This window comes from Denticeps clupeoides, chromosome 2 (genome assembly GCF_900700375.1).
Source record: "Denticeps clupeoides chromosome 2, fDenClu1.1, whole genome shotgun sequence".
Lineage (NCBI taxonomy): Eukaryota > Metazoa > Chordata > Actinopteri > Clupeiformes > Denticipitidae > Denticeps > Denticeps clupeoides.
This window is the reverse complement of record NC_041708.1, coordinates 32,453,661-32,478,516: the sequence shown is the minus strand read 5'-3', so window position 1 is coordinate 32,478,516 and position 24,856 is coordinate 32,453,661. Positions and strand designations below refer to the sequence as shown.

The window sequence follows — 24,856 nt, the reverse complement described above, 5'->3', positions numbered from 1 at the left end:
CGGGTTCCCCCGGGGGGAGAACAGAGCTTTTACTCATGCGGCCTCTTTTCCTCTTCTCCTTCCCTCCATCCCTCTTTCCTTCCATCTTCCTTGTCACTATAGTTACACTCTCGCTCTTGCTTGTTCCTTGTCCAAAATTGTTAATTGCCATTGTAATAGTTATTATAATTGAACGTCAGCCGCGCAGTTTTGACTGTGTTGTTTTTTTTCCCCGCTGCGATATTTGTATCGTATGCAACATTTGGTGTGGATGAAAGCGCAGTGGATGTATCTAATCTGATAAGCCTGTCAGAATTGAAACAGTCGACAGCGGCCCTTCCTGTCAACGTGCTGCGGTTCCTGTTATCTCAAAGTGTTGTTTTTTTTTTTTTTGCGCCCATGGCAAGAGTAGATATTGACACACGCTGTTGCCTTATCATGGCCCAATCTCTGTAGAGGTCAGGGAAAACCTCGTCCCTCCGCGCACATCATGTATTTCACTTTGCTTCAGGTCTTTCCTGTGCAGTTGCTGCTCCAGTGTTCTGGTGGGTAATGTCTGGTTGTGACCATGCCTAATCAAACCTGCAACAGTCCGGTGTTATTGAGCAAATAACAGAGTGAATTATTCCAAGGAATTTCAGCCAAGCAAATGTGCACTTACCAAAAACTAAAATTTAATAAAAAAACAAATTGTTACTGATGCATTCATAATTTTAGAAATAAAAAAAAAAAGCAATATGTGCTAATAAGAATCATTGAAGTTTTCAGTTGTTCATAATAAAATATAGTTTTTATTGTATGAGAATTATGAACATTGATTAGAAAGAAAAAATTAAGGAACCAAAATATGCAATCTCAATAAAAGCAGTAGAAAAAATCCAAACGACCTGTAACTAACTGCTAATTAAACCTTTTACCACCCTTGAGCTGAGAATTGTGGAAGATAATCAGGGTCATTTGGGCTACTTCAGTGACATTTTGGATTTAATTGTGGTGAGCAGCAGTCCCCCCTGCAGGTCTTTTGGTCTTTTTGTTTTGCGACATGGTCTGGCTTGCTTGGGGAGTTAAAACTCATAGCTTACTGTTTTTCTTTTTTTTTTTTTCCTGCCTTGGAGATTGTCAGAGGAAAAGATGCAGTTGGTGTGTAAATATGATGGATGATCTCATTTACTCTGTGCTAGAAGAAAGTCTATATTTTTCTCTTTTTTTTTTTTTTTTGGAAAAACCAAAGCACTAATATGAGGAACACACACACACACACACACACACACCCTCACACACCGGTTTCTCCCTATCAGAGGCCAGGCTGTCCCTGATTGGGCCCATATGGAATACTATTTCACACCAAACAGGAAACTGATGACATCACAGTATCCTGTCTGCCTGGCGTGTGGCCCTGTGACATCGTTTACCTCCTCTGGTTTCTGCTGGAAAAACCACCACACCTCTCCAAGATCAACCCCCTATATGTGTAGTGCTAGAATGCCACCTGCTAAGAGTTTGTCCCTCAAGTCCGAAGTGTTTGGTATTGTATATTCACCAGCAGAACCCTGCTTATGGGTGGGGGCCACTCCCTACCCAGCCGGCCGACCTGTATGCATTTTGCACACCAGGCACACGGGTAAAGAAATGTAAAGGAATGCCACATGAGTTTGCAGTCTAGGCTGCTTATTCTGCATTAAGAATTTATGGGCGAATGTCTGCGTGCTGCAGAATGTTTAACACTGATATTTATGGCTTAAGTAATGATATGTTTAAAGTCCATCCATTTTTTAAAATACACTCCTAAACAGTGAAAATGTGTAAATGTGAATTATTGTGAACAGGTTTCCACCATCTCTTACGTTACCGCTAAGTTTCTGAAACATGTAGATAATATAGCTTTATTCTTATCCATGATTTTAAATTGGTTGGCTCGTGCAGGCAATTTTTTTGACTGATTGTGGGACACTCCCTGGAAAAAAACCACCGGAGCATGACTTTAGTTACTTCAGAATAAAATACAGGAAAGCCCCTGACCCGAGCTGATTCCTAATAACCCTGATATGACCTTGGTTCTTTGCAGAAGGAGCAAACCTATAGAGAAAGTTTGAATTGTTAGAACAACTTCCATTACTTATTACCATGGACACGGAAGCAATCCTTCATTTAAAAGTGGTTCTGACTGCACATATTTGCTTTCATCCGTTCCGATGATCTCAGACTAAACAGAATGTAGGGAAGCACAACCTCTCCATTTATCTGCTTTAGTTTTGAGTGGAGTGACAGCAAAGTCATCCAACCACATGTACACACAAACAGTTGCACAGACACATGTGTCTCTCTTGATGGGTTTAGATGCCATTCCATGGTGCTTTATTGACCCATTTGTTGCTGTTGGTCCAAAGCCATACACCCAGGAAGAGCTGTATACACCAGGGACACAAGAGACATTTTTGTATTCCTTTTGATAAGGAGATATGGGCGATCATAAAAGACCACCTCCATTTTCTTCCTGCTGGTATTGACTATGGCCCTTGCGCAATATCCTGGTAATGTGCAATTACCAATTTAGCCAAAATGTTTCACTTATTTTTACTGACCAAAGCCCTAGCCCCCATGTCTCTTGTACCCATATATTGTGTATGTAGTGTTTTGTTTTGTGGTCTTGCCAGCAAATTTCATTGTCCAGGTAACTGTACAATGACAATAAAAAGTCTTGAAGTCTTGATGTGGAAACCTGTAGTTTCTGCAAAACAGCTCGCAGACAAATAGCTTTTGCCGACCTTTCCACTACTTTTTTTTATTCCTTGAACTAACAGATCATGTGCTTTTGTGTACCCAACTAGAGCTGTCAAAAAAAAAGGTCATTGAAATGTTAAACTTCTAACCGAATGTTCAGGAGTGTCACAAAATACAGACTGCAATTAAACAAAATTTCAACTACATGTGGCACTGGTGGCCTAGCAGGTAAGGAAACAGACTGAGCAAAGCACCGTCCCCACACACTGCTCCCTGGGGGCCAGTCATGGCTGCCCACTGCTCACCAAGGGTGATGGTTAAAAGCAGATGACACATTTCATTGTGTCATCTTGTGCTGTCCTGCAGTGTATCACAATGACAATCACTTCACTTTCACTTTCATTTCATGCATAATGAATAGTGCTAAAATCATATTCAATTATATATACAGTTTTATGGCTTATTATGTTCAGAAATAAGGTTATGGATATGGTGGGCATATTGCCCAGTACTAATACCAGTAATACATGTTTACGAGTCCAGATATTATGGGCTTATTTTTTATCCTCTTTGAGAACATCGCCACCTTTTTGGAACAGATCTGTTTATTTATGTTTAGTATTTTCCCCAGCATTTTAAGCGGTTTTAAGCGGTAAAGCCATGACCGGTCTATACAAGACGTGATTTAGAAATAGTGCGGCGCTGCAGTGTGAGTCTTTCGGAAGCCTGGCCTGCTTTTCTCTACAGACCCACAAAGCTTCAGCTCATCTGAGAGTGCCGTTGTTCTGCAGCCTGTGCGCGTGTGCCCTGGGTTTCAATTTGCTCAGGACCCGGGGCTGAGAGCCGGAGGTGTCAAAATTTACGAGGCCTTTTTCTCACAGGAGGGAAGGAGGCAGGGACGGAATGGCAGAGCCGCCGCTACGAAGTGAAGGGCTTTCTTGATTGGCAGTGTGTGGGGGCGTGAGGAAGTGAATCATGCTGCTTTTTTCTGGTTTTTAAAACTCTCTGACGCGCCCTCGTCCCCGGGCCTGAGCATCTGATTCATCTTCATCACTAGAGCCTGAACACTGTGGGCTCACGGGTTCTGAGGGAGTGAGAGCTTCCGCTCAAAGACGCCCGTTCTCTTGCTCAGAAAAGGACGAGACTGGATCAAACAAGGAGTGGGCGTGTGATCGTCCTAATGGGTTCTAACCAAACATACCGCGTGGCGCCTTCTACCCTGGCTGCTTCATCATTAGGTGTAGCAAGACTTTTTTTTTTTTTAATGCGCTCCCTTACCTGTTCTGCACCAGGTCCCTCCTTAATTTCAACCCAAATGAGGGGGCCCAGATGGTTAATGCTTTGTGACAGGAGTCACAGAGGCAGCCCTGTTGCATTAATCATTACACAACGCGTGACATTGATTCTCGGAGCTCCCTCTGAAAGCTGGCAGTGGTCCGTCTACAAAAAAACAAAAAGGGCTCCTTTAAAATGCTTGTTTCTGATGATGACACAACATGCTGTGGTGAGAGGAGGACTATATATGGGTGGAACGAAAAAACCTATACAGCGAAGAATTTAATTGCGAAACATTATAGATGTTGACCGGTACCCAGGACCAGTGTGTGAGCAGATTGAAAATGCTGTGATTTGTGATCAAATCGAAGAAGGAGATTTTTCTTCTTGAGTCGAAAGATTGCAGCTGTCATGCAGTATATTGAATATCACAGAATCATATATATATATATTTATGAATATATTGTTTACTGAAATCATTATTTTGGCTGGTAAAATATGTATATGTTATCATCTTAAGAAAATCTTCCTATGGTGGGATTCATGTTTTTAATAACAAATATTCAGTACATGTCAAGATACAATTATGAATTGTTTAAACAATTGGTTTACTGATATTGCACTTGTGATGCCAATGGGAGGGAGTGAAGGCGAAGGACTTGCAAATTTCCAAAAACTGACTTTATTTACAGAACAAAAAGGTAACTAACATAATACGTGGGCGAAGTTCGGACACCCACATGTGTGTGTACCTAGAGTTTAAGGGCTATGTGTGCCCAGCAGGATGCTGGTGGGCATCACACCACTGGGAATGCTGGTGTAAATACATTAATATTCAATATTCATCCCCATGTATTAGTTCAATGGTTTTTCGTCTAAACAGTCATTTTCATTAAAGGTTCCATGATGGGACAGTTCCAGTGTTCCATTGTTATTATTATTATGAAAATGCTTTGCTATTATATCATGTTTTAAGGATTACTGATTACTTTCGTTCTCCATCTGTTTGTTTATCTATTTATTTGACTTAATATTTATTGTCTGTTTGTGTTGGCAGGAGACATCACTCAGAAAGGCTATGAAAAGAAGAGGGCAAAACTAATCGGGGCCTACCTGCCACAGCCTCCAGGTAAATTTTGCATGGTTACTCGCCTTTCCTCTCCTCCTGCGGGATACAACAGCTCATCTTTAAACTCAAGAAGCTCTGTTCTCAGGGAATTATACACCTCCGGTGTGTCTGACGAAGCACCACCAGTAGCAGATGGTTTTAGCACTTCCAGAAGGGTTTGGGGCTGATTTTTTTTACTGCAGTATTCCCCAAGTATTTTCTGTGTCTGCATCTGCTGTTGAGCTCCCCAAAGGATTTTTTTTTTACTCTGCTGAGGACTGGATCCCACCTTCTTTCCTGCAATACAGCCACAGCGCACTGTTGTTTCAAGGTACACTGCTCAAAAAAATAATGGGAACACTTTAACAACACAATGGAACTCCAAGTCAATCACACTTCTGTCCACTTAGGAAGCAACACTGATTGACAACACATTTTACATGCTGTTGTGCAAATGGAATAGACAACAGGTAGAAATTAAAATTATAGGCAATTAGAAATAAAGGCGTGGTTCTGTAGGTGGTCACCACTTCTCAGTTGCACAAACCACTTCTCAGTTCCTATGCTTTCTGCCTGATGTTTTGGTCACCATGCTGGTGGTGTTTTCACTCTAATGGTAGCATGAGAAGGGGTCTACAACCCACACAAGTGGCTCAGGTAATGCAGCTCATCCAGGATGCACATCAATGCAGGCTGTGGCAAGAAGGTTTGCTGTGTCTGTCAGTGTAGTGTCCAGAGCATGGAGGCGCTACCAGGAGACAGGCCAGTACATCAGGAGACGTGGAGGAGGCTGTAGGAGGGCATCAACCCAGCAGCAGGACCTCTACCTCCACCTTTATGCAAGGAGGAACAGGAGGAGCACTGCCAGAGCCCTGCAAAATGACCTCCAGCAGACCACAAATGTGCATGTGTCACCTCAAACGGTCAGAAACAGACTCCATGAGGGTGATATGAGGGCCCAACATCCACAGGTGGGGGTTGTGCATACAGCCCAACACTGTGCAGCACGATTGACATTTGCCAGAGAACACCAAGATTGGCAAATACACTTCTGGCGCCCTGTGCTTTTCACAGATGAAACATATTCACACTGAGCACATGTGGCCGAGCACATGTGACAGAGTCTGGAGACGCCGTGGAGAACATTGTACTGCCTGCAGCATCCTCCAGCATGACCAGTTTGGCAGTGGGTTAGTAATGGTGTGGGGTGGCTTGTTCCAGGTCTGGGAGGAGATCGCTCAGGAGACCATCTGCCACCTCATCAGGAGCATGTCCGGGTGTTGTAGGGAGGCCATACAGGCATGTGGAGGTCACGCACACTACTGAGCCTCATTTTGACTTGTTTTAAGGACAAAGTTGGAGCAGCCTGTAGTGTGTTTTTCCCCTTAAATTTTGAGTGTGACTCCAAATCAAATGGGTTGATAAAGTTGATTTACATGCATAATCTGTGTGTTATTTTGTTGTCAGCACCTTCAACTATGTAAAGAACAAAGTATTTAATAAGAATATTTCATTCATTCAGATCTAGGATGTCTTATTTTTGCGTTTCTTTTATTTTTTGAGCAGTGTATTATAAAGGATGGTATCCATACAGGATGTTTCCACTCTTTACCCGATGCATACTGGGCATGATTTGTTTTTAATATTCACTTAGATGATCAATACAAGTCAGTGTTTATAGTCCAGACCTCTCCGTCGGTTCATTTGGAAAGTTTCATATAGACTACTGAGAGTGCCAAGCTCTCCCCCTCAAGGATTCGTTATTAGACACTTCTTTGATGTTTTATTTATTTGAAGGCATGTCAGAACTTCAAAGTGAGCTGAAGGTTGTACGGCATGTGGATATGCTCAGGTTTACACAGATCAGGCGTGTTTCTGGCTAGGCTGCGGGACATCTTGTCATTATTGTGCATATTTAAATATATGACATGTATAATTATGGCCTCATTCACACTGAACATAGCCGATGCATTCATTATAAAAGTGCATAATGTGTGAGGTTTTTTGAAATAGTTGGTTTTTAATGAATGCCATCAATTGCCTCTTTATTAGACTCAGTACGTCTGCCTTTTAAATAACTGGTCTGGGATATAAGAACCTGGCCACCTACACCCGATTTTCTGGCAAGATAGCAGTGACACTTCTTTGTTAGCATGAAGAAACAGACCACTGATTGGCCATTTAAGGTCTACAGGTTATGGGTGACTGAAGGGTCACACTAGTATCCCTCAATAAGGCATTTCCTTTGATTAGTGAATGCAGTTTGCTGTGAGTTTAGAACATCAGCTAAGTGAATAAAATGTTTAATGTGTACCTACAGGCTAGGAGGCTGTTGAGTGCATCGTTGCAAGTGGGCAGGACTTTGCCTCATTACATGAAATCTACACGCTTAAACCGATCGATAAAGTTTGACTGAATGTGTGTCCCTGTGCCCTTGGGAATGTTATGGGCTCGCTCACCGAGCGTCTCCCATCGTCAGACAGCGAGATCGCATTAGTCTGAACCTAATGCGAACAGGCTGCAGCCATTAGCATGAAGAGTTCCTCTGCAAAGTAATTGCTCATTTTATCTCTGGGGTCTGTGACACTGTCCTAGCCGTTTGAAGATGAACTGCTTTCTTTGTGTGAGCGTGTGTGTGCGCGCGCATGCATTTCTGCCTGTGTATGTGTGTGCATGGACGGTTTCCATGAATGCTTTTGGGTAAGTGCAATTTTAACTTCCCAGTTTGGCATTTCAAGGTTCTGCGGGCCCAGTGTGTTGTCTGCATTGTTGATGAGAGACACATTTGTAAGGCTGGCCGTTGTCATGGCAACAGAAGCTGTGTCTTCGGTTCGGTCATCCCTGCGAGTGCCGAGGAACATGACATCATCGCAGCTCCGGCATGTGCACTTGCGCCGGGGAGGCGGCGGCAGCTGTTGCACTTGGTTTGTTGCAGCGGCAGGGGAATCCGAGGTGAAGAAGTACGATAGCGTAGATCACGCCACTGTGGAGGATCCGTCTCACAGTGAGTTGACTCTGGACCCCAGCAGGTGTAGTGAGTTGTGTAATGAAGTCATTACCAGCTGCCTGGGATGGTTATGAAAGTCAGGGTGCTGTCCTCAAAGCAAGCCTTATGTCAGTGACAAAGGGGTTGGGCACGGCACGCTGGCACTGGTTCTGCCCTGTTGGGTTACCAGCATGGAAAACCTGCAAAAAGCACAGTGACCGGAGAGGCTATTAACTCAATAAACGGTGATTGGTGGAAATGGCCTGAGGCTCTAGACCTTTGTTACTGTGGTGACTTGGAGCGGGTCGATGGGTGAGATAGTTCACAAATAGGCTCATGGCGGTGCAGCACCAGTTCAATTCTGTATTAGATCTGTCCAATGTGGCCTAAAACCGTATCCTAGTAATAATCACTAGGAATGTCATAACATATTGCTGCACTGAATATTTGACTGTCACATTATGTTTTAAATTAGTTTTATGTTTTAATTGGGTAATATGTGCCCTTTAGCTGTGCTTGTGTTTAATGAGTTTTTAAATAAAAGCTTTCTAGACTATATAAAATAGGCCTTGTGTATAAACTACAGGTTACCTTGATCATCTGAACACTTTCAATCACCTAGTAGTGCTTTCTTATGCTACACCAGTAATCCTCCATAGTTGTTGTAAAACAGATATTCATGACAATTTGTCAGTGGGATTATTTATCACTGGTTATAAGATACACTGTGACAATATAGGACCACAATCTAAGAATAGATCCCCAAACTATCAAAGGATTTTGATATAAAATAATACATTATATACATGTATTATTAAGATTTACTGTAATGTGTATCAATAATAATTACAAGTCATTATTATTGTTATTTTATTGTTGTTTTGATAGCATTCTGATGCTTCTGTTTGTAAAATATTGCATTGCAATTCCAAAAGAACAGAGCTGAAAAAAAGGTCCTCCCAGCCCCAACTGGTTTCCAGCTGGCCCTTTGTAGTGGTGTGATATATACCATCGGGTGCATGGTATATATCACACCACATGGTAGAGATGTGTATATAGGTTAATGTGACTGCAGCTGTCATTTTTAAATATAAAATATAACTTTTAAAAATGTCTACTATGGACATGTCATGGTAAAATTGTCAAATTGTGAGTTTTTGACAGTTACATCTAGAAACTATTGTAAGAAATACAGCTGAGGTGGATTGGAAATGAAATTAGCTGTTTTATTATACTAGAGTTGGTTCTGACCTTGCACTGTGATTGGCTGAGTACTGATGAATTCCCACAATGATAGCCCTCTGGCCACATCACTTTAAATATCATTCCGCCTTATTTACCCTGTTTCACCGGTCACAACACGCAGTGCTAAGTGTCGGCTGCCAAACCTGACTGCTGACTGAAGGATGTTGCTTAGCAACAACGGTTACAGCTGATTATAGACCGAGTTAGTTTTCATTTTTTTAGACGTTTCCAACTTTTTTGGCTTTGTGGCCATTTATAAACCCGTTGTTAGGCAGTTGTGTAATGATGATAATATATGAATGGTTGCTCTGTAGTGCTGCAGTCATGATTTGCAAAATAGCCTGGTGCTATTGCTCTGTACTGATGACAGACTGATGGCCAACGTTATGAACTCCCCTGTCACGCTAATTACATTTACCAGCTCTAAAGTACATCGCTCAGATTGGGATCTCGGAGAGCCGGCGTCATTTGGAGAAGTGTGTCATTGAAGTGCGTCTCATATTATGACTTATAAAGCTTACATAAATCTGGTCAGCTGACGACAAGGTGACGCTGTCACCGATTTCTCTCAGGCTGCGCGCATGGCCGTCTCAAAAGCAGGTTGTGACGAGCTGCTTGCCGCAGATGGAGATTCATGCATACGCACACACACACACACACACACACACACACACACACTGCAGCGCAGAGTCACAGATCACACTCTCATGTGAGTCTGTCTGATCACCACAGCATTAACCTGCTCCAAAAGCCAGACGCCAACACACACTTTATAACACAGAGAGAGGCATTCATATGCGTGGGAGAGACAGAGCAAAAGAAATAAGAATGAAGAAGAAAGGGGAGGAGGGAGAGAACAGGCTGGGAATGGAGAGCATTTAGCGGCGAGAGGGGGAGAGAAATGTAGAGATATATGGGATAATTGGGGGAGAGGACAATGAGAGCACAAAGCTCTCTGGTGTTCAGAAACTCGTCGTCTGTTGTTCACTCCTCCATCGGAGCCTCCTCAGGTTCTGTGAGAAATACCCGAGAAAGATCTATGATAGAAGCAAACCTTCAAAACTGTGTTGTGTAAAGTTTCATCCCTCACTCTCTACTCCCTTCTTTATCACGTCTTTAATTGATATATTTGTCTTCCTGTCCCAGGGCTGGAGGGCTCCATGGCACATGAGCGCAGACCCCCCATGGCCCCCTCCGCCGCCTCCCGCTACCATCGCCGGCGTTCCTCTGGAACCCGGGATGAGCGCTACAGATCAGGTGAGTCCTCTGTGTCTGACGGAGTGCTAGGTGTGACCCCAACTCTGACTAATCCTGCTCTCCAGAGCAGCTCAATTAACCCAAACATACTGACCTGTGATCAGTGAATGCAACTCACTCTGCATTACAGCTTAGGATAAATGGATAAAAATGTAAATGTAAAATGTAATCCACTTAAAGCTGTTTGGATAAAATGCTTAGTTAGTTTGAGTATGAATGGGATCACCTAGAGTTCAACAGCCTGTTTACCATATTTACTGTTTATTACTAGTACAAGGGGATGATGAGGCACGAAAACTAAAAGCAGGAGAATACCCCTGAACATGGATGCAATATTTCACAAAAACTTGATCAGTAGTAAAAGATCACACACTTTTTAGCACCACGTGGGACTTGTGAATGGTTGCATGGCATTCACATTTTGTCCTGTAAAAGCTGCATAATGGCTGCTGTCAGTCGATGCTCCATCGAGGCATGTGTAAAACACACCAATTTGCAAAAAAGGGTTTATGCTCGTCATAAACAGATCATGTTTCTCGCATTTACAGGTCAAATGACGTCCAACAAACAGTCACATTCTAAAATACATGATGCTGTATGTCTGGACAAACTGGGCCTGAACAGTTGGGTTTGGTGTGGTAATCCATCCTAAACTCAGGTGCATCTCTCATGTGATGCTCTCAGGATGTTCTAGAGTTCAGAGAGATGAGGCAGTTCCAGTATTAGAAGCCGAACAGCTATTATAGTCTGTTCTGCCGCTGCACCATAAATCACTGTAGTGATCGAGGGCAGTCTCGATGTACCAAAGTGTTTCTATGTTCGTCCCGTTCTCCTCAGATTGACCCACAAAAGAATGCGCAAGCCCAAATATCCGGCGGTTATCCTGATGTTCTCCGTGTTTCTGCTGAAACCAGTTCCTTCTGTACTCCAGTTTCCAAAAATAAACATGCGGAATCATGAATGTCGGGGGCGTGATGACGTTGGTGCAAGTCTTCTGACATTTACACACAAGAAAGTAGTTTCCTTAACTTCGCCCGCCGCTGACCTGAGATGTGTCGGCAAAGCTCACTCTTAAGATTTCACGCCCGTTTAAAGTGCACAGGGTATGGGGCTCTGTAATTTATCTTCAGACACCCTCACATAAACACACACGCGGAGCGAGGAGCGGGTGGGGCTTATCGCGGGCTGAGCGATCCAGAATCTGTTTCCTCCGTGGCGCTTTTGTTTGAACTCATGGCTGCGGAGGGAGATGCTAATCGGTTCTCTCCGGAGATGCGCTGGGTTGCGGCACAGCAATCAGAGGCTCTGAAGGAGGAAGCAAACTTTTAAGAGGTGCCTGCAATATTTGCGGCATTATGATGTGATTTGGCCTGAAAAACACGGCCAAGTAGGAGGAAATGAAGCATGGACCCGTCTGCAAGCAAGTCACTCTGTTGGTATCTAGAGCCTAGCTGTAGCATTGAACTGTGGGTAGTTTTTTTTTTCTCTTCTATGGGCATGGGAACGTTTTTTCAAGACAGAATTGCAAATCTGTGTAATATGAAGCCGCTAATGTCTTACCAAAAAAATCTGGAGATCTGTGCACTCGAACTATCTGTGTGCTGAACAAGACGCTCGACTGGTTAGTGTGTATGTGTGTGTGTGTGTGTGTGTGTGTGTGTGTGTGTGTGTGTGTGAGGGGGTGGAGGGTCAAACTGAGTGTGCGGATACACGTGGCAGTGGCGATGGACCCACAACCGCCGTGTGTCTCTGATTCCACACTGGACCCCAGAAACACATGGTGAGTCAGAGGGACACGACACCCACATACACCCCCATTGCTGTATTGCTACACAATCAATCAGTAGACCTGACTTTTTATACTATTTCAGAGCTGTGGATACATCTGGTTTGGCTTGAGGGCTGTAAACTGTCAGGGTAAATTAGCCTTTCTACGCTGATTTTGATCTGATTGTCTCGTCTGAGTGCAACAGCAACCACATTTATTGTACAACCCCAAAACATTAGCAGAATGTCTCAGTGGGCCTCAGCAGATGCCTCACAGATGACACCTTCAAACCATATAGCCTTCGTGAAGACAAGGGAAAATTGTCAAAAACAAACAAAACATAAAATATTATATATTAAAGAATTATAATGTTCTGGAGACATGGGGTGAATTTGCGATCCCTAAACCCCTCTAAATGTGGCACTTCTTGAAATTGTTATTGATATTTTTGATGCTGTTTCTCTCGCTCTAGATGTTCACACAGAGGCTGTTCAGGCTGCCCTGGCCAAGCACAAGGAGAGGAAGATGGCTGTCCCCATGCCCTCCAAGCGCCGCTCACTGGTCGTCCAGACCTCCATGGATGCCTATACACCCCCAGGTGAGCCTCACCCGTCCAACCTGCCACCCCCACCAACATAAGGCTCATTTATGCTCCCTTACGTACCAAAATAGTTATGTCCTTTTCAAATGTTACATCCTACAAAACCCACATACATCCACACCGTGCACTATGTGCACTATGAAACACACTCAATAGTGGGCTATATTCTTCATACAACAAAGATGATGATGATGGAAGAGGTTGTAATAATTATTTGAAGTTGAAATTGAGCTTTATTGTCATTTCAGCTATATACATGTTAGACAGTACATAGTGAAATGAATTAACGTTTCTCTGGAACCTGGTGCTACGTGTGACATTTGGACGATTAGACAAGTTACATAACCAGGGTGGTAGTAGCCTAGTGGGTAACACACTCGCCTATGAACCAGAAGACCCAGGTTCAAATCCCACCTGAGCAAGACACTTAACCCTAAGTTGCTCCAGGGGGTCACTGTCCCCATGACTACTGATTGTAAGTCGCTCTGGAAAAGGGTAAATGTAAGACACTGACCTATGAACCAGAAGTCCCAGGTTCAAATCCCACACTACCATTGTGTCCCTGACTGTCCCTGTAACTATTGACTAGGTCTCTCTGGATAAGGGCATTTGATAAATGCCGTAAATGTAAATATTGAAATAAAGTGCACATGTGCGACACCGACAAACTGGGCTACATAAGGTGCAAACAGGGGACACCGGCAGTGCAAGAATAACTAAAGAATAACAAAAAACATGTAGACAACAATGAGACAGACAGCACTAAACAGGTGAAATGAATATGTGCGAAGTAAGATGCAAATGTTGCTGTGCAAAATGGTGCATTGGTAGATGATATTACAGAGAGAAAATCAAAATGGAGGGTTCAAGGAACGATGCATGAATAGATTATATTACAGATAGATAATCAAACAGTATAACAGAGGTAGTGAGTCCAGAGGGGTGAGTCCCTGAGTGTTCAGGTGTCCGATGGCTTGTGGAATGAAGCTGTTGCAGAGTCTGGCAGTCAGGGCCCAAATTCTTCGGTACCCTTTTCCAGATGGTAGGGGGATGAAGAGATTTTTGTGAGGAGATTTTTGAGCAGAGGCAGTGACGGCGGCTGTCTGTGGGACAATACAACAGATTTGGACATGACATGATTTATAACATGATTATAAGTTTCCATCATTCCTTGTTTCTTGAGCTATTGGCCATACTACCCCACAGTTTCTAATGGTACTGATTTATGTTTTATATGCACAAAACACAATAGGTTAATAAAGCCAATAGGTCCTAATGCCAAATGCATATCAACAAAACCACCACCCCATGGATGGATGGCAGCAATGCAAAAACGAATCACCGACTAGCAGGCACAAAACAATAGCCGATAACACTGTGAGCATAAATGGGCCTTTACTGTCCCTTCCTATTCACTCACCTGTACCACACGCACACTGAGATTTCAGTGCTAAAGTTGGAAAATCCTCGTTATTTAAACACAGCCTTCCGTCGATTGATGTTTGACATATTACACGTTTTTTCATGTTATTCAGCCAATAATTATGCATGTTTATACAACATTTTGTTGTAGTTGCCTTTAGTCTTTAGTTTTTAAAATGTGAATTAGAATAAAGTCCTGATTGTACAGCTTGAGTGTGAGTAAATGTGACCAGTCAGCCTTGAGTGGCGTTCTGCAGCACTCCACCACCGGCGCTGGCAGGCGAGTGGCTCTGAGTGACTCTCACTAGGCCTCTCTCCCCTCTCCTCCCTGCCCCCCCTCACAGACACCTCCTCGGGCTCGGAGGAGGAGGGCGGCCAGGGCGAGGGCACCCCCACGTCCAGCCAGGGCAGCGTGAGCATGGAGCACTGGATCAGCCGGGCCATCCACCAGGGTTCCACCACCTCCTCCTCCTCCTCCTCAACGCAGAGTGGGGGCAGCGGCGCCGCCGGACGTCTGGCCGACGTCCTGGCCCAGACGCACATCGGTAAGTCAGGTAACCACGTCTCTTCATTCTTCTCCTCCTCCTCCTCCTCATTCACCATCTTCATCACCTCCACCCCCCAACCCCTCCTCTGCCTGCTCGCGTCCACTTACCCCACTGGCCTGTGTGTCTGACCCCTGCCCTGTTTAATTTGCTTCTTTAAGTGTGTGCCTCTTCCAGGTCGTGTGGTTCCCCATTAACATCCATTTTATCGCCAGTGTTAGTTTTGTTTACAAAAACGATTACAGCATTTAACCAGCAACAATGGTTGCTGGATAAAAAAATTATATGGTAATTTAATAAATCTGTAAGGGATAAATGGGATTTCCATTATTGATTATTATGCCAAGAAATATCTTAATCTATGATATATACCATTGCTCAAGTTTTGACATTTTTTTTAGGTGTTTTTAGGGAAAGAAAAAAATATAAATATATATAAATGAGTGTGATATGGGTTAGGCTTGTGTCCTTACAGTGGTAAACTAGACTCAATGCAAGGAGCATGTTTGCAAATGTTTACATTAAATTAAAATCTTTCTCAATATTTCTTAGCTGTAAAAGCATCCTGCTTTTCCCATGTGACTGTACAGAATGCTGTAATTGTGTGGAAGTCAGCAATCTGCATTGCATCATTTATTTCATCCAGCACCATACCAGTAAAATTTCAGTAGCTCAGTTTTCAGTGCGAGAAGTGAACATGAATAAGACAAAATTTCAGCCACTAAATGCTATCAAGTTGATATTTTTTTCAAAGTTTACACTACTGCATGCTCTACAGCTTTACTATTTCATGTGAAGTGGCAGCATAAACCCCAAAATATGCAACCATTGTTCATTACCAAATTATCTCTAGGCAGAGGGAGATGTAGTCTGAGCAGTTTCTGCGGACACTGCTGATGCGGTTTTTCATGCACTCATCTGAAATGTGCAGCGCAGATGTGTAACCAGTCTCGCTGCACACTTCACCCAAAAACAGAATGTTCTGGAAGAAGAAGAACGTTTTTTTGTTGTCTGTGCTTAACCTGATGTCTCAGAGAGTGGATTACAGAGGTGACCGAGGGCAGACGGTTAATGTACTGAGCCGGTCGGATTGATATGAGCACACTGACCTGAGGGACGCATGAATATATTACAGGCGTCCTCTAATGTTCACTCTCTGCCTCTCTGTCAAACACTCTGATGTGTTTGTTATGGTATCATCTAAAAGCAGACAACCAACACAGGAGAGTTTGTGACATTTCAATTTCTATTTAACTTATTTTAGTGTTTCTACTAGTGTTTAGTGTTTTTAAAAATGTTTTTGACTTTTCCATCACCATTTGGCATCTTTTTTTAAACAATATTACATTTCATTCTGTACAGTGCTTATATTACACTAAATATTACCTTAAGCACTGCAAATAATTTGTTATTATGGACCTGAATGTGTTAATATATATGTACACTATTATTTGTACACTATTATTTACACATTATTTAAATTCTTTAACGTTGCAATTGTTCTGAAATAGGTCATGTTGTTCTTGGTTTTAATATCTAATTTCTTATTGCTGTTTTTACGGTATAGTGTAGAGATTGAGCAGCTACTTAGTGGTATATTTACTTTGTCATAATGTTTACTAGGAAGAACGAAGGAAGCTGATTCTCTACCTTTGCCACCCTGTTTTCTTTGTCATGCCAAGAGGCCAGTGCCGGTTGCACCTGGCCAGGAACATGGCACCGGGCCATGCTCCAGTCATCCACCCCTACCCCTCCCACACGTTCATGCCCACCTGTGGTGCAATGTCGTGGGGCTCTAAGGTTCTGGTTCTCCCCCTTCCACATCCAGGGCCCATCTCACACCTCTCCCTGAAGAGAAAAACTATGCTTGGTGTAGCTGAGAACGGAAACTCGCTGCGCCGCTCCTGTGAGTTCGGCTCCGACCTCCTCTGGCCGCCACCCTTGGAGTCGGATGGTCAGTATCCCAACCCCTCCCCCCTCCTCTTTATGACCAGCCCCACCCCACCCTCGTCGCATTTCCTCAGCATCCACCCATCAGATGAGATTGCCTGAGCGTACCCGTGTCTGCTGATTGTGCGTTTCGTCTCTCTGTGAGGAGCACTACTCTCTCTTGTCTCTCCGTGTCAGACTGTTGGTGACCGATGGTGGGTGCGGCCCACCATTTGCTGACCCCTGCTTGTCCTCTGCCTGTTGTTTAATGTTCAGTTGAAAGTCGTACCTGTGAGCAAGTACTGTCTGTCTATTGTTCCTGATAATTTGTTGCCGTTGGGAACGTTGGTGAACGTTCTGGTATTTGGGTGTAGAGTCTAGTCTGCTTTTAGATGCGTTTTTCATTCTGTCGTCTGTTTGTGTGTATATATATGTGTGTGTGTTCACTGATCCATTTTTTTTTTATTGGCTTATGTGTTTCTCCATCCACTACAGTCAGAGTAACATTAAAGCCATTGTGATTGGCCGAGCCGTATCCTGCATGAGACCGCCTGTGTTTATGTTGGTGTCGTGACTTCATCGTGAGTGGATGTGACATTTGAATTCTGTGAATTATTTTACTGTCTTGTTCACTGTTGATGCCTATTTGTATTGTGAGAAATACCGCTTAACAATGGACATGAACCACAGAAAGGTCTCCGGTAAATTGATTAGATTTCTGTAATATGTGGGATTCATTGATTCTATTACGTAGAATGGAAATGTCATGCAATGAATCATGAAGTGGATTGCAAAAATGTTGCTAATTGTGCCAGTAATTCATTTAAACATGCACAAATAATCCTCCCTTTATTCTGTCCTCTGTAATCTACAGTTGAATTGTTATTCCAAGGATGTGAAAAATTCCTCTCTCACCTGATCATCTTGTGCACAAAATCCATGTTTTAAGGATTAAGCTGAATGTAGTTATTTTGATATTTATGTGAGTTATCGAAGATACAATTATACACGGTTGTACAATAGAGGTTATAGTAGGTATATTGTAGATTTTCATGGTAAGAAAATTCATCACAATCTGTAATCTAAAGATAATAAATCATGACAGGCGGCTGAGACCTCATTTCTGAATACGATAAACTGGATCATTATAATAATGATAATTATGGAGCCATATACAGGTACAGCGATCAATCATTATTAAACATATCTTCAGGACCTGGGGTAGCAGTATTGCACATTCATGCACATTTATTCACAGCATTTAAACTGGCATGTATGTCCAGATAAGGATATTGATTAATGCACAGTGAACACCAGGGTAAATAGAGTGGCCTAGCGGTTAAGGAAGCGGCCCCAGAAGGTTGCCGGTTCGAATCTCGATCTGCCAAGGTGCAACTGAGGTGTCACTGAGCAAAGCACCGTCCCCACACACTGCTCCCTGGGCGCCTGTCATGGCTGCCCACTGTTCACTAATGGTGATGGGTTAAATGCAGAGGACAAATTTCACTGTGTGCACCGTGTGCTGTGCTGCTGTGTATCACATGTGACGATCACTTTACTTTTTTTTTTGTTTGTTTGTTTTTTGCTGATCGGAAGCCACCCAGTCCCTGGGTGAGAAAATGAACACTGCACCCTGCTAAATAGCAAGACGGAAGTATTCAAATATATCGTTGTAAAAGGCATCCTTAAATACTGCCAGGGAAATCATGGTATATCACTAATAAAATATACCTGTGGGACCACTACACCATTCAGTATTGAACGATATTGGATGACCTTGAGTGTTTCATCACATATTGTGAAAGGCTGTTGTCATAATAAAGAGACAACACACTTTAGAAAGAAGTGTAGATACCTTTAGCTGTAATAAGGTCCTTGGTAATGATGGCATTATTTTATTATCATTTTTGCCATTTACATTGTCAGGGTGTGTTGAGTATTTACTGCATGTATCACTGCAGCATTGCTCTTTAGCAAGAATGTGTGATTCCATTCAGGAGCCACATCAAAGTTCATGTCTCATTTGTCCTTCAAACCTATCCAAAGTCCCTCCAGACTCTGAGGGAACTCCTGTTTCCAGCACGTTAGTGCCAGTGTAAGTGAGGGAGTGTGTGTGTGTATGTGTTTGATTGTGTGAGTGTGTCTGCGCTATTTTCAGCCCCGTTGCGTAAGCACTGCCATAGCTGTCTTCCGGGTGTTTGTTTCTGACAGTCATCCCTGGTGAAGGAGTCGTGGCTGGGTATGAGTGCGTGGCACTGGGCTCCTGCTCGATGTAAAGCCTTAAAGGAGGAGGAGGAGAAGTAGGAGGGGATGGAGGAAGAGGGTGGTGTCACTTCTGTTACCGCAGATCCCCTCCTGCCCTGGGCTGTTAGCTCTTTTAGTCACGCTGTCAGATGCTGTGTCTGGCAGGATCACGTTTACAGAGGGCACATCTCTCTCTCTCTCTTGTTCCATCTTTGTCTTCATCACCCCCACCATCTTAGTCATTTTAACTTTATGAGCAATACACCCGTGTGCTTCAGAATGTGAAGAGTTATTGAACAACCTGCACTTCTGTTTACTTAAAGGAATAGTTCGGCCATTTTTAGACATACGTGATATAAAGTGTTTTGAATCGTTCAAAGTCAGATATGTACACTGACGGCTTTTTAGATTTTTCAGGCAGATTAAACTAGGTGCAGGAATCCCAGGGAATCAAATACGGAACAGAGGGCCCATTGTACTCTTCATCTACAGTTTTATCAGAGCTCTTACACGTATTCTTTCAATCCGTATTCATAATTTCAGATGTAATTAACCCGAAGTTCAGATTGTCCTGTCCTTCAACTGACAGCCAGGGCCACTTTTGTTGTTTGTTGGTAGGAGACAGTGGGTCCAGGTTTCATTGAAATTCTATGGCGTTTGCAAAAGCGCATGATGAATCTTTTTTTTCACCTAGATGGTCAAGGTGAGTGTAATGGACTGGATGTAACTGCAGACAACCTGCATCCATTTATAGCTGTCGGCTCTTTGGTCTGTCTGAGGCCATCAAGCTTTTTTGGAGCACTTTTAGGAAATACTAACCACATTGTACTGGGAACGCCACATAACTCTTTCCATTTTGGGCATGCTCTGATCCATTCATCTAGCATCACATTTTGACAGGTGAGATAATTAATGTTATTGATTTGCAACAAGATAATCAATGTTATTTACTTCACTTGTCAGTGGTTTTAATGTTGGGATTGATTGGGGTATTAACTGGTTGCAACCTGGTCTTTTCATGAACTGATCAGAACCAGATAATAAGATTTCCTTTTTTTACCCTCTGTTTGGGCCTGAGCGACAGAAAACTTTAATAATGCAATTTTGACGTCTGTAGATTACTAATGAGAAGCAAGACCACAACCAGGGAAACAGATTGGAATTGAAAGCTCTTGCAATGATCCAGTAGTATGGGAAAACAACTCGGTTTCTTGTTGCCTCTTTAATTTGCTTTTTTTTTTTCTCCGTTGTATCTGCCCCGCTCAGTTTCATGTGTGTATTGTAATAAATCTGTTCAGCTGTCTCGCTGCTTCACTACTGGCGAATGAGTGCCAGATTTGGCCTGGTGCTTTATGAAAGAGAGGTGAGGGTGAAATGAAACCGTCTTCCTTTTCTCTCTCTTTCTGCCCCCATCTCTCCCTCTCTCTCTGTGGCTGTTTATTTCTCTCCCTCTGGCTCAGAGAACCACTCCGCCCCTCCAGACGTCACTACCTACACCTCTGAGCTCCCGACCCAGGTGGAGAGACCACAGGTGTCCACTGTTCCCCGAAGTACACCCAAATACGGAAATGCTGAGCTCATGGAGACTGGAGATGGTGAGAGGACAGATTTCTGTCTTTGTTTTATCAGAAATGTGTTTATAAAAAAAGATTCCTACTTCATTTTAGGGGTACAGTTTGATTCAGTTTTTTTACAATGGTCCTCACATAACTTTAGAAACCAGTGTGTGTGTGTGTGTGTGTGTGTGTGTGTATGTGTGTGTGTGTGTATTCGAGAACGGCTGTGTGTTTATGTCTGCTCTGTTTAAATGCCCTCTAATGTCAGTGCTGCAGTGAAGCTTGCATTTGTTTCTGAAAGGTGACGGACAGCTTCCTCTGCAGGAGACAGAAATGTAGATTTGTTGTGATATTTGCCATGATGGATCCTTGGAGATCAGGAAATAACGGCTGCCATTGATCGGACTTATTATGGTTTAATTTGCTCTAGTGGGAGACCCCCAGTGTCTGGGTGTGATATGAATATATTTGTCAGGAGTGTTAAATCAATACTATTCGTAAGATAGATTTGTTGTGGGTAACGTGAAAAGTGGACTGTTTATTCAGGTTGAATCATCACAGCGGGAAGTGTGAATAGTTTCTGTAAGAGAAGCATGAATTTAGAACTTAGTAGGTTCTGTTGTTTATTATTAGTGTGTATTAATGAGCAGCTCGATGGGTCCCTTCTCAGGCGTTCCAGTCAGCAGTCGAGTCTCGGCGAAGATCCAGCAGTTGGTGAACACCCTGAAGCAGCCCAGGCGGCCCCCGCTTAGGGAGTTCTTCGTTGATGACTTTGAGGAACTCCTGGAAGGTTTGCTTCTTTATTGAAAAATCAATTCATGGAAATTTGTCTTTAGTGTTTGTTTGTGTTTCTCTGTGTAATTATGTGGGTGTTTTACATTTACAGTGCAGCAGCCAGACCCCAACCAGCCACGGCCAGAAGGGGCTCTGATGCTGACAATGCGAGGCGAGCAACTTGGTGTGGTGACCAACTGGCCCCCCTCCCTAGAGGCGGCACTGCAGCGCTGGGGTACCATCTCCCCCAAAGCCCCGTGCCTGACCACCATGGACACCAATGGGAAACCTCTCTACGTTCTCACCTACGGTACACAAACTTTGACTTTTAATAATTATCCCAGCCATCTCTGCTAAACTGGATGTATTTACATTTTATGGCATTTACGTTTATGGCATTTATCAAATGGGCAGTGGTGGCCTAATGGGTAAGGAAACAGACCCGAAATCAGAAAGTTGCCGGTTCTAATCGTCAAGGTGCCACTGAGCAAAGCACATGGCTGGCCACATTTTGTTGTGTTTCACCGAGACAATCACTTCACTTTCACTTCCAGAGCGTTTTACAATCAGTAGTGACAGGGACTCAGGGTTAAGTGTCTTGCTCACAATAGAAGTAAGTGGGGTTTGAACCTGTGTCTTCTGGTTCATAGGTGAGTTTGTTAACCACTAGGCTACCTCCACCCTATGTGTTCTGTGTGTTCTGAGTGTGTGTATGTGTGTGTATAGCATGCTATTATATGGTGATGTACAGCTCTCACCCCAATGTCACACGATCTCTGAAGCTCTCTCATTGAGGACCCTACAGCCATGAACTACATGGGTGAGAGCACATTTTGAGAGGTTTGCAGTGCTGAGTGTGTGTGTGTGTGTGTGCACTATTTATATGAGGGAAGCTAAACCTTTTCCTCCCACCTTACTTTCATGGTTGTTGTTATGAGGATGCATTTTAAAAGGCCGCCTGCTTCTTCAGCCAACTAGGATTAATTCCTCTTCATCCATCTCCTCCTGTCCTCCTCATCTCCTGGTTGCTCCAGTTCTTCTTCTTCTCTTCAAATATGATTCAGCTGCTCGTGTTGTGGTTGTTGTTTTGTTGTCATTGTCCTCCTTGCTGTGCTGTGCTGTGTAGGCAGAGGCATTTATCTGGAAATAGACTGCCGAGGCGCTTTCCAGTGCTTACCCCTCCCTCCCTGCCCCATCTGAAAACGCCCACGGGGAATTCAGCCTGCTCGTCAGCTCATTAAAACCTCACCGAAATCAAAAGAGTAATTAACTTCGCACTCGGCGCAGGCGTAAAGAGAGATTGATATCTCATGCGTGTCGTTTAGCACACGCCAGCCTTGCATGGATCTGCTGCATAAGCCTTCACCTCAGACTGCTGGGTCAGAGCTGCCTTTACAGCTGTCTAAGTGTTGCATTACCAAAGTACATCTCTTCCGATCTTCTATATCACTCTATATCACGCCTTTAAACTAAGAATTAGATCCATCCATTTTAGAAATCTTCCTAATCTGGCAACACAAGATCCCCATTTTCATTCTGTCGTTCAGTTGGTTTTGTTTTGATCATCTCAGAACCACATGTAGATAGATCCAGACCTTTTATTAACACTCTCTAATGTGCCACACCTTGTATAGCGACAAAAATTTCCTCCTGCGTGTCTTAATTCCCTCCCACTCCACTTCAAGATTTATGTGTGTGTGTGTGTGTGTGTGTGTGTGTGTGTGTCTGTGGACTTGTCCCATTCATGGCCATGAGCCACCCCATAGACCAACACACCACACAGCGTCTGATGAAATCTCTCCCCTGTCAGGGTGTAGAGTGGAGGCATCCATCACATTGGACGAAATGCTGGCACAGCTTTACAAGAGCAGGAAAAGTTTCCCTTGGCCGCCCATGTGACTCTCAAAAGCTACTTTTTGTGATGTCTTTGTGCACAAAACAAGGACTGCAGTGTAGGTATGCTGTTCAGCCGTGGCCCCCATCTGACGCTGTGTCTGTTTTGAAATGATGGATGACAGCCATTTGACGACATGTCGTCTCTAGCCTTGCATCAGACTTCTGTATTCTCCCTGCAAAAAGGCTTACATCCTAACTGCTGATCCTTTGCTTTGTTCTGGAGGTTCTGCCGCTCTCTGATGTTTTGCCAGAATGGGTTCTTGTCCTTGGAAAGACAAACCCGAAACACTAAATAAAATAGCGGGGGTCTTTGATCAGTCAGTTATCTGAATCTGACAATGTTTTAGTGCAGTGATTAAAGCTGCTGGTCACCGTGAGGTGACCTGGGTTCGAGACTCATTCTGGCAGTGTTCCGGTCTGTCAGTGCTCTGGTACCCTTGACTACAGAATTCTTCCAGACTTTCAGATGATTTCGTCTGACCCAGAGCTGTAAAAGCAGCTTTGGATGATAGATGGATGGAGATTTCCATTGCCAGCATTAGCAGTGTCAGATATTCATACTGTAATCTGTTCCCCGCAGGCAAGCTGTGGTCAAGAAGCATCAAAGTGGCCTACAACATCCTCCACAAGCTGGGCACCAAGCAGGAGCCAATGGTCCGACCAGGCGACCGGGTGGGTGAACCAGAGCTGGCAGTTGGCAGTGGGTCCACTGGGCCGAGGCACATCAAGCGAAGAGAATTCATTTATGTTGAATGAGGAGTGAATCATCTGGGTTGCGGCCAATTAGGAATTAATTTGTTGGGCAGTGACCAATCAGATTCTTTCTCGTAGTGGCAAGCTGTTAATTGTTCTGGCGGCAAATAGCAAATTTGCTTTGGTCCAGTGGATACATTCTGACCTGTAATGTCCGAGCCCATCACTCTCATCTCGGGTTTCATATTGAATATCAAGCACAGCAAGCCAAGCTCAAATGTAATAGCTAATTGCAGTCTTAGTGACTCACGTCATCTGCTACGTGTGCACGAGGCCATTTTAATGGCCATGTCCTCCTGACACCATGTCTCTCTTATCTCTGTGTGAGCAGGTGGCGCTTGTGTTCCCCAACAACGACCCTGCGGCCTTCATGGTTGCCTTTTATGGCTGCCTGCTGGCAGAGGTGGTGCCTGTGCCAATTGAAGTGCCACTGACAAGAAAGGTGAGAACATAAACAAGAACCATTTTATAAATAACCGGAATGTCCAGTGCTGACCATTCATTTTATCATCACATCAGCACAAAATGAAGATAAGTGTTCTTTAATGACAGTGCTATTCGAGACTTTCTGCAGTCCTTGGTTTGATGAATAAGCTTAGGCAGATGTGTGATGCCTTGATTTAAATAAAATGTCTTGTTTTTAGAGAAACCATAAAGAAAATCACCCAAATATTTGTTGATCATCATGACTGGCTTATTTTTAATTAAACCACCCTTAAGAGCATCCTTATTATAGCCTAAAATACTCTGAATAAACAGTGACCAAATCTACAAAAGCAACTAAATAGGACTCTCAG

The 24,856-nt window shown here is 43.5% G+C and overlaps 1 protein-coding gene across 16 annotated transcripts in view; it reads left to right on the top strand.

The window, feature by feature from the left end:
* The window catches only part of dip2ca (disco-interacting protein 2 homolog Ca), a 92,338-nt gene that overhangs the window by 41,772 nt on the left and 25,710 nt on the right, over window positions 1-24,856 (top strand). For 6 of the 16 annotated variants that reach the window (XM_028970265.1, XM_028970263.1, XM_028970266.1 and 3 more), the window contains exons 2-11: window positions 5,033-5,104; window positions 10,461-10,571; window positions 12,812-12,937; window positions 14,671-14,916; window positions 16,736-16,861; window positions 20,541-20,675; window positions 21,307-21,426; window positions 21,523-21,720; window positions 23,887-23,978; window positions 24,391-24,501. In XM_028970265.1, coding sequence (XP_028826098.1) covers window positions 5,033-5,104; window positions 10,461-10,571; window positions 12,812-12,937; window positions 14,671-14,916; window positions 16,736-16,861; window positions 20,541-20,675; window positions 21,307-21,426; window positions 21,523-21,720; window positions 23,887-23,978; window positions 24,391-24,501 — 1,337 coding nt within the window. The remainder of the gene's footprint in view (window positions 1-5,032; window positions 5,105-10,460; window positions 10,572-12,811; window positions 12,938-14,670; window positions 14,917-16,735; window positions 16,862-20,540; window positions 20,676-21,306; window positions 21,427-21,522; window positions 21,721-23,886; window positions 23,979-24,390; window positions 24,502-24,856) is intronic. The other 10 variants (XM_028970279.1, XM_028970276.1, XM_028970277.1 and 7 more) reach the window with 6 other exon arrangements.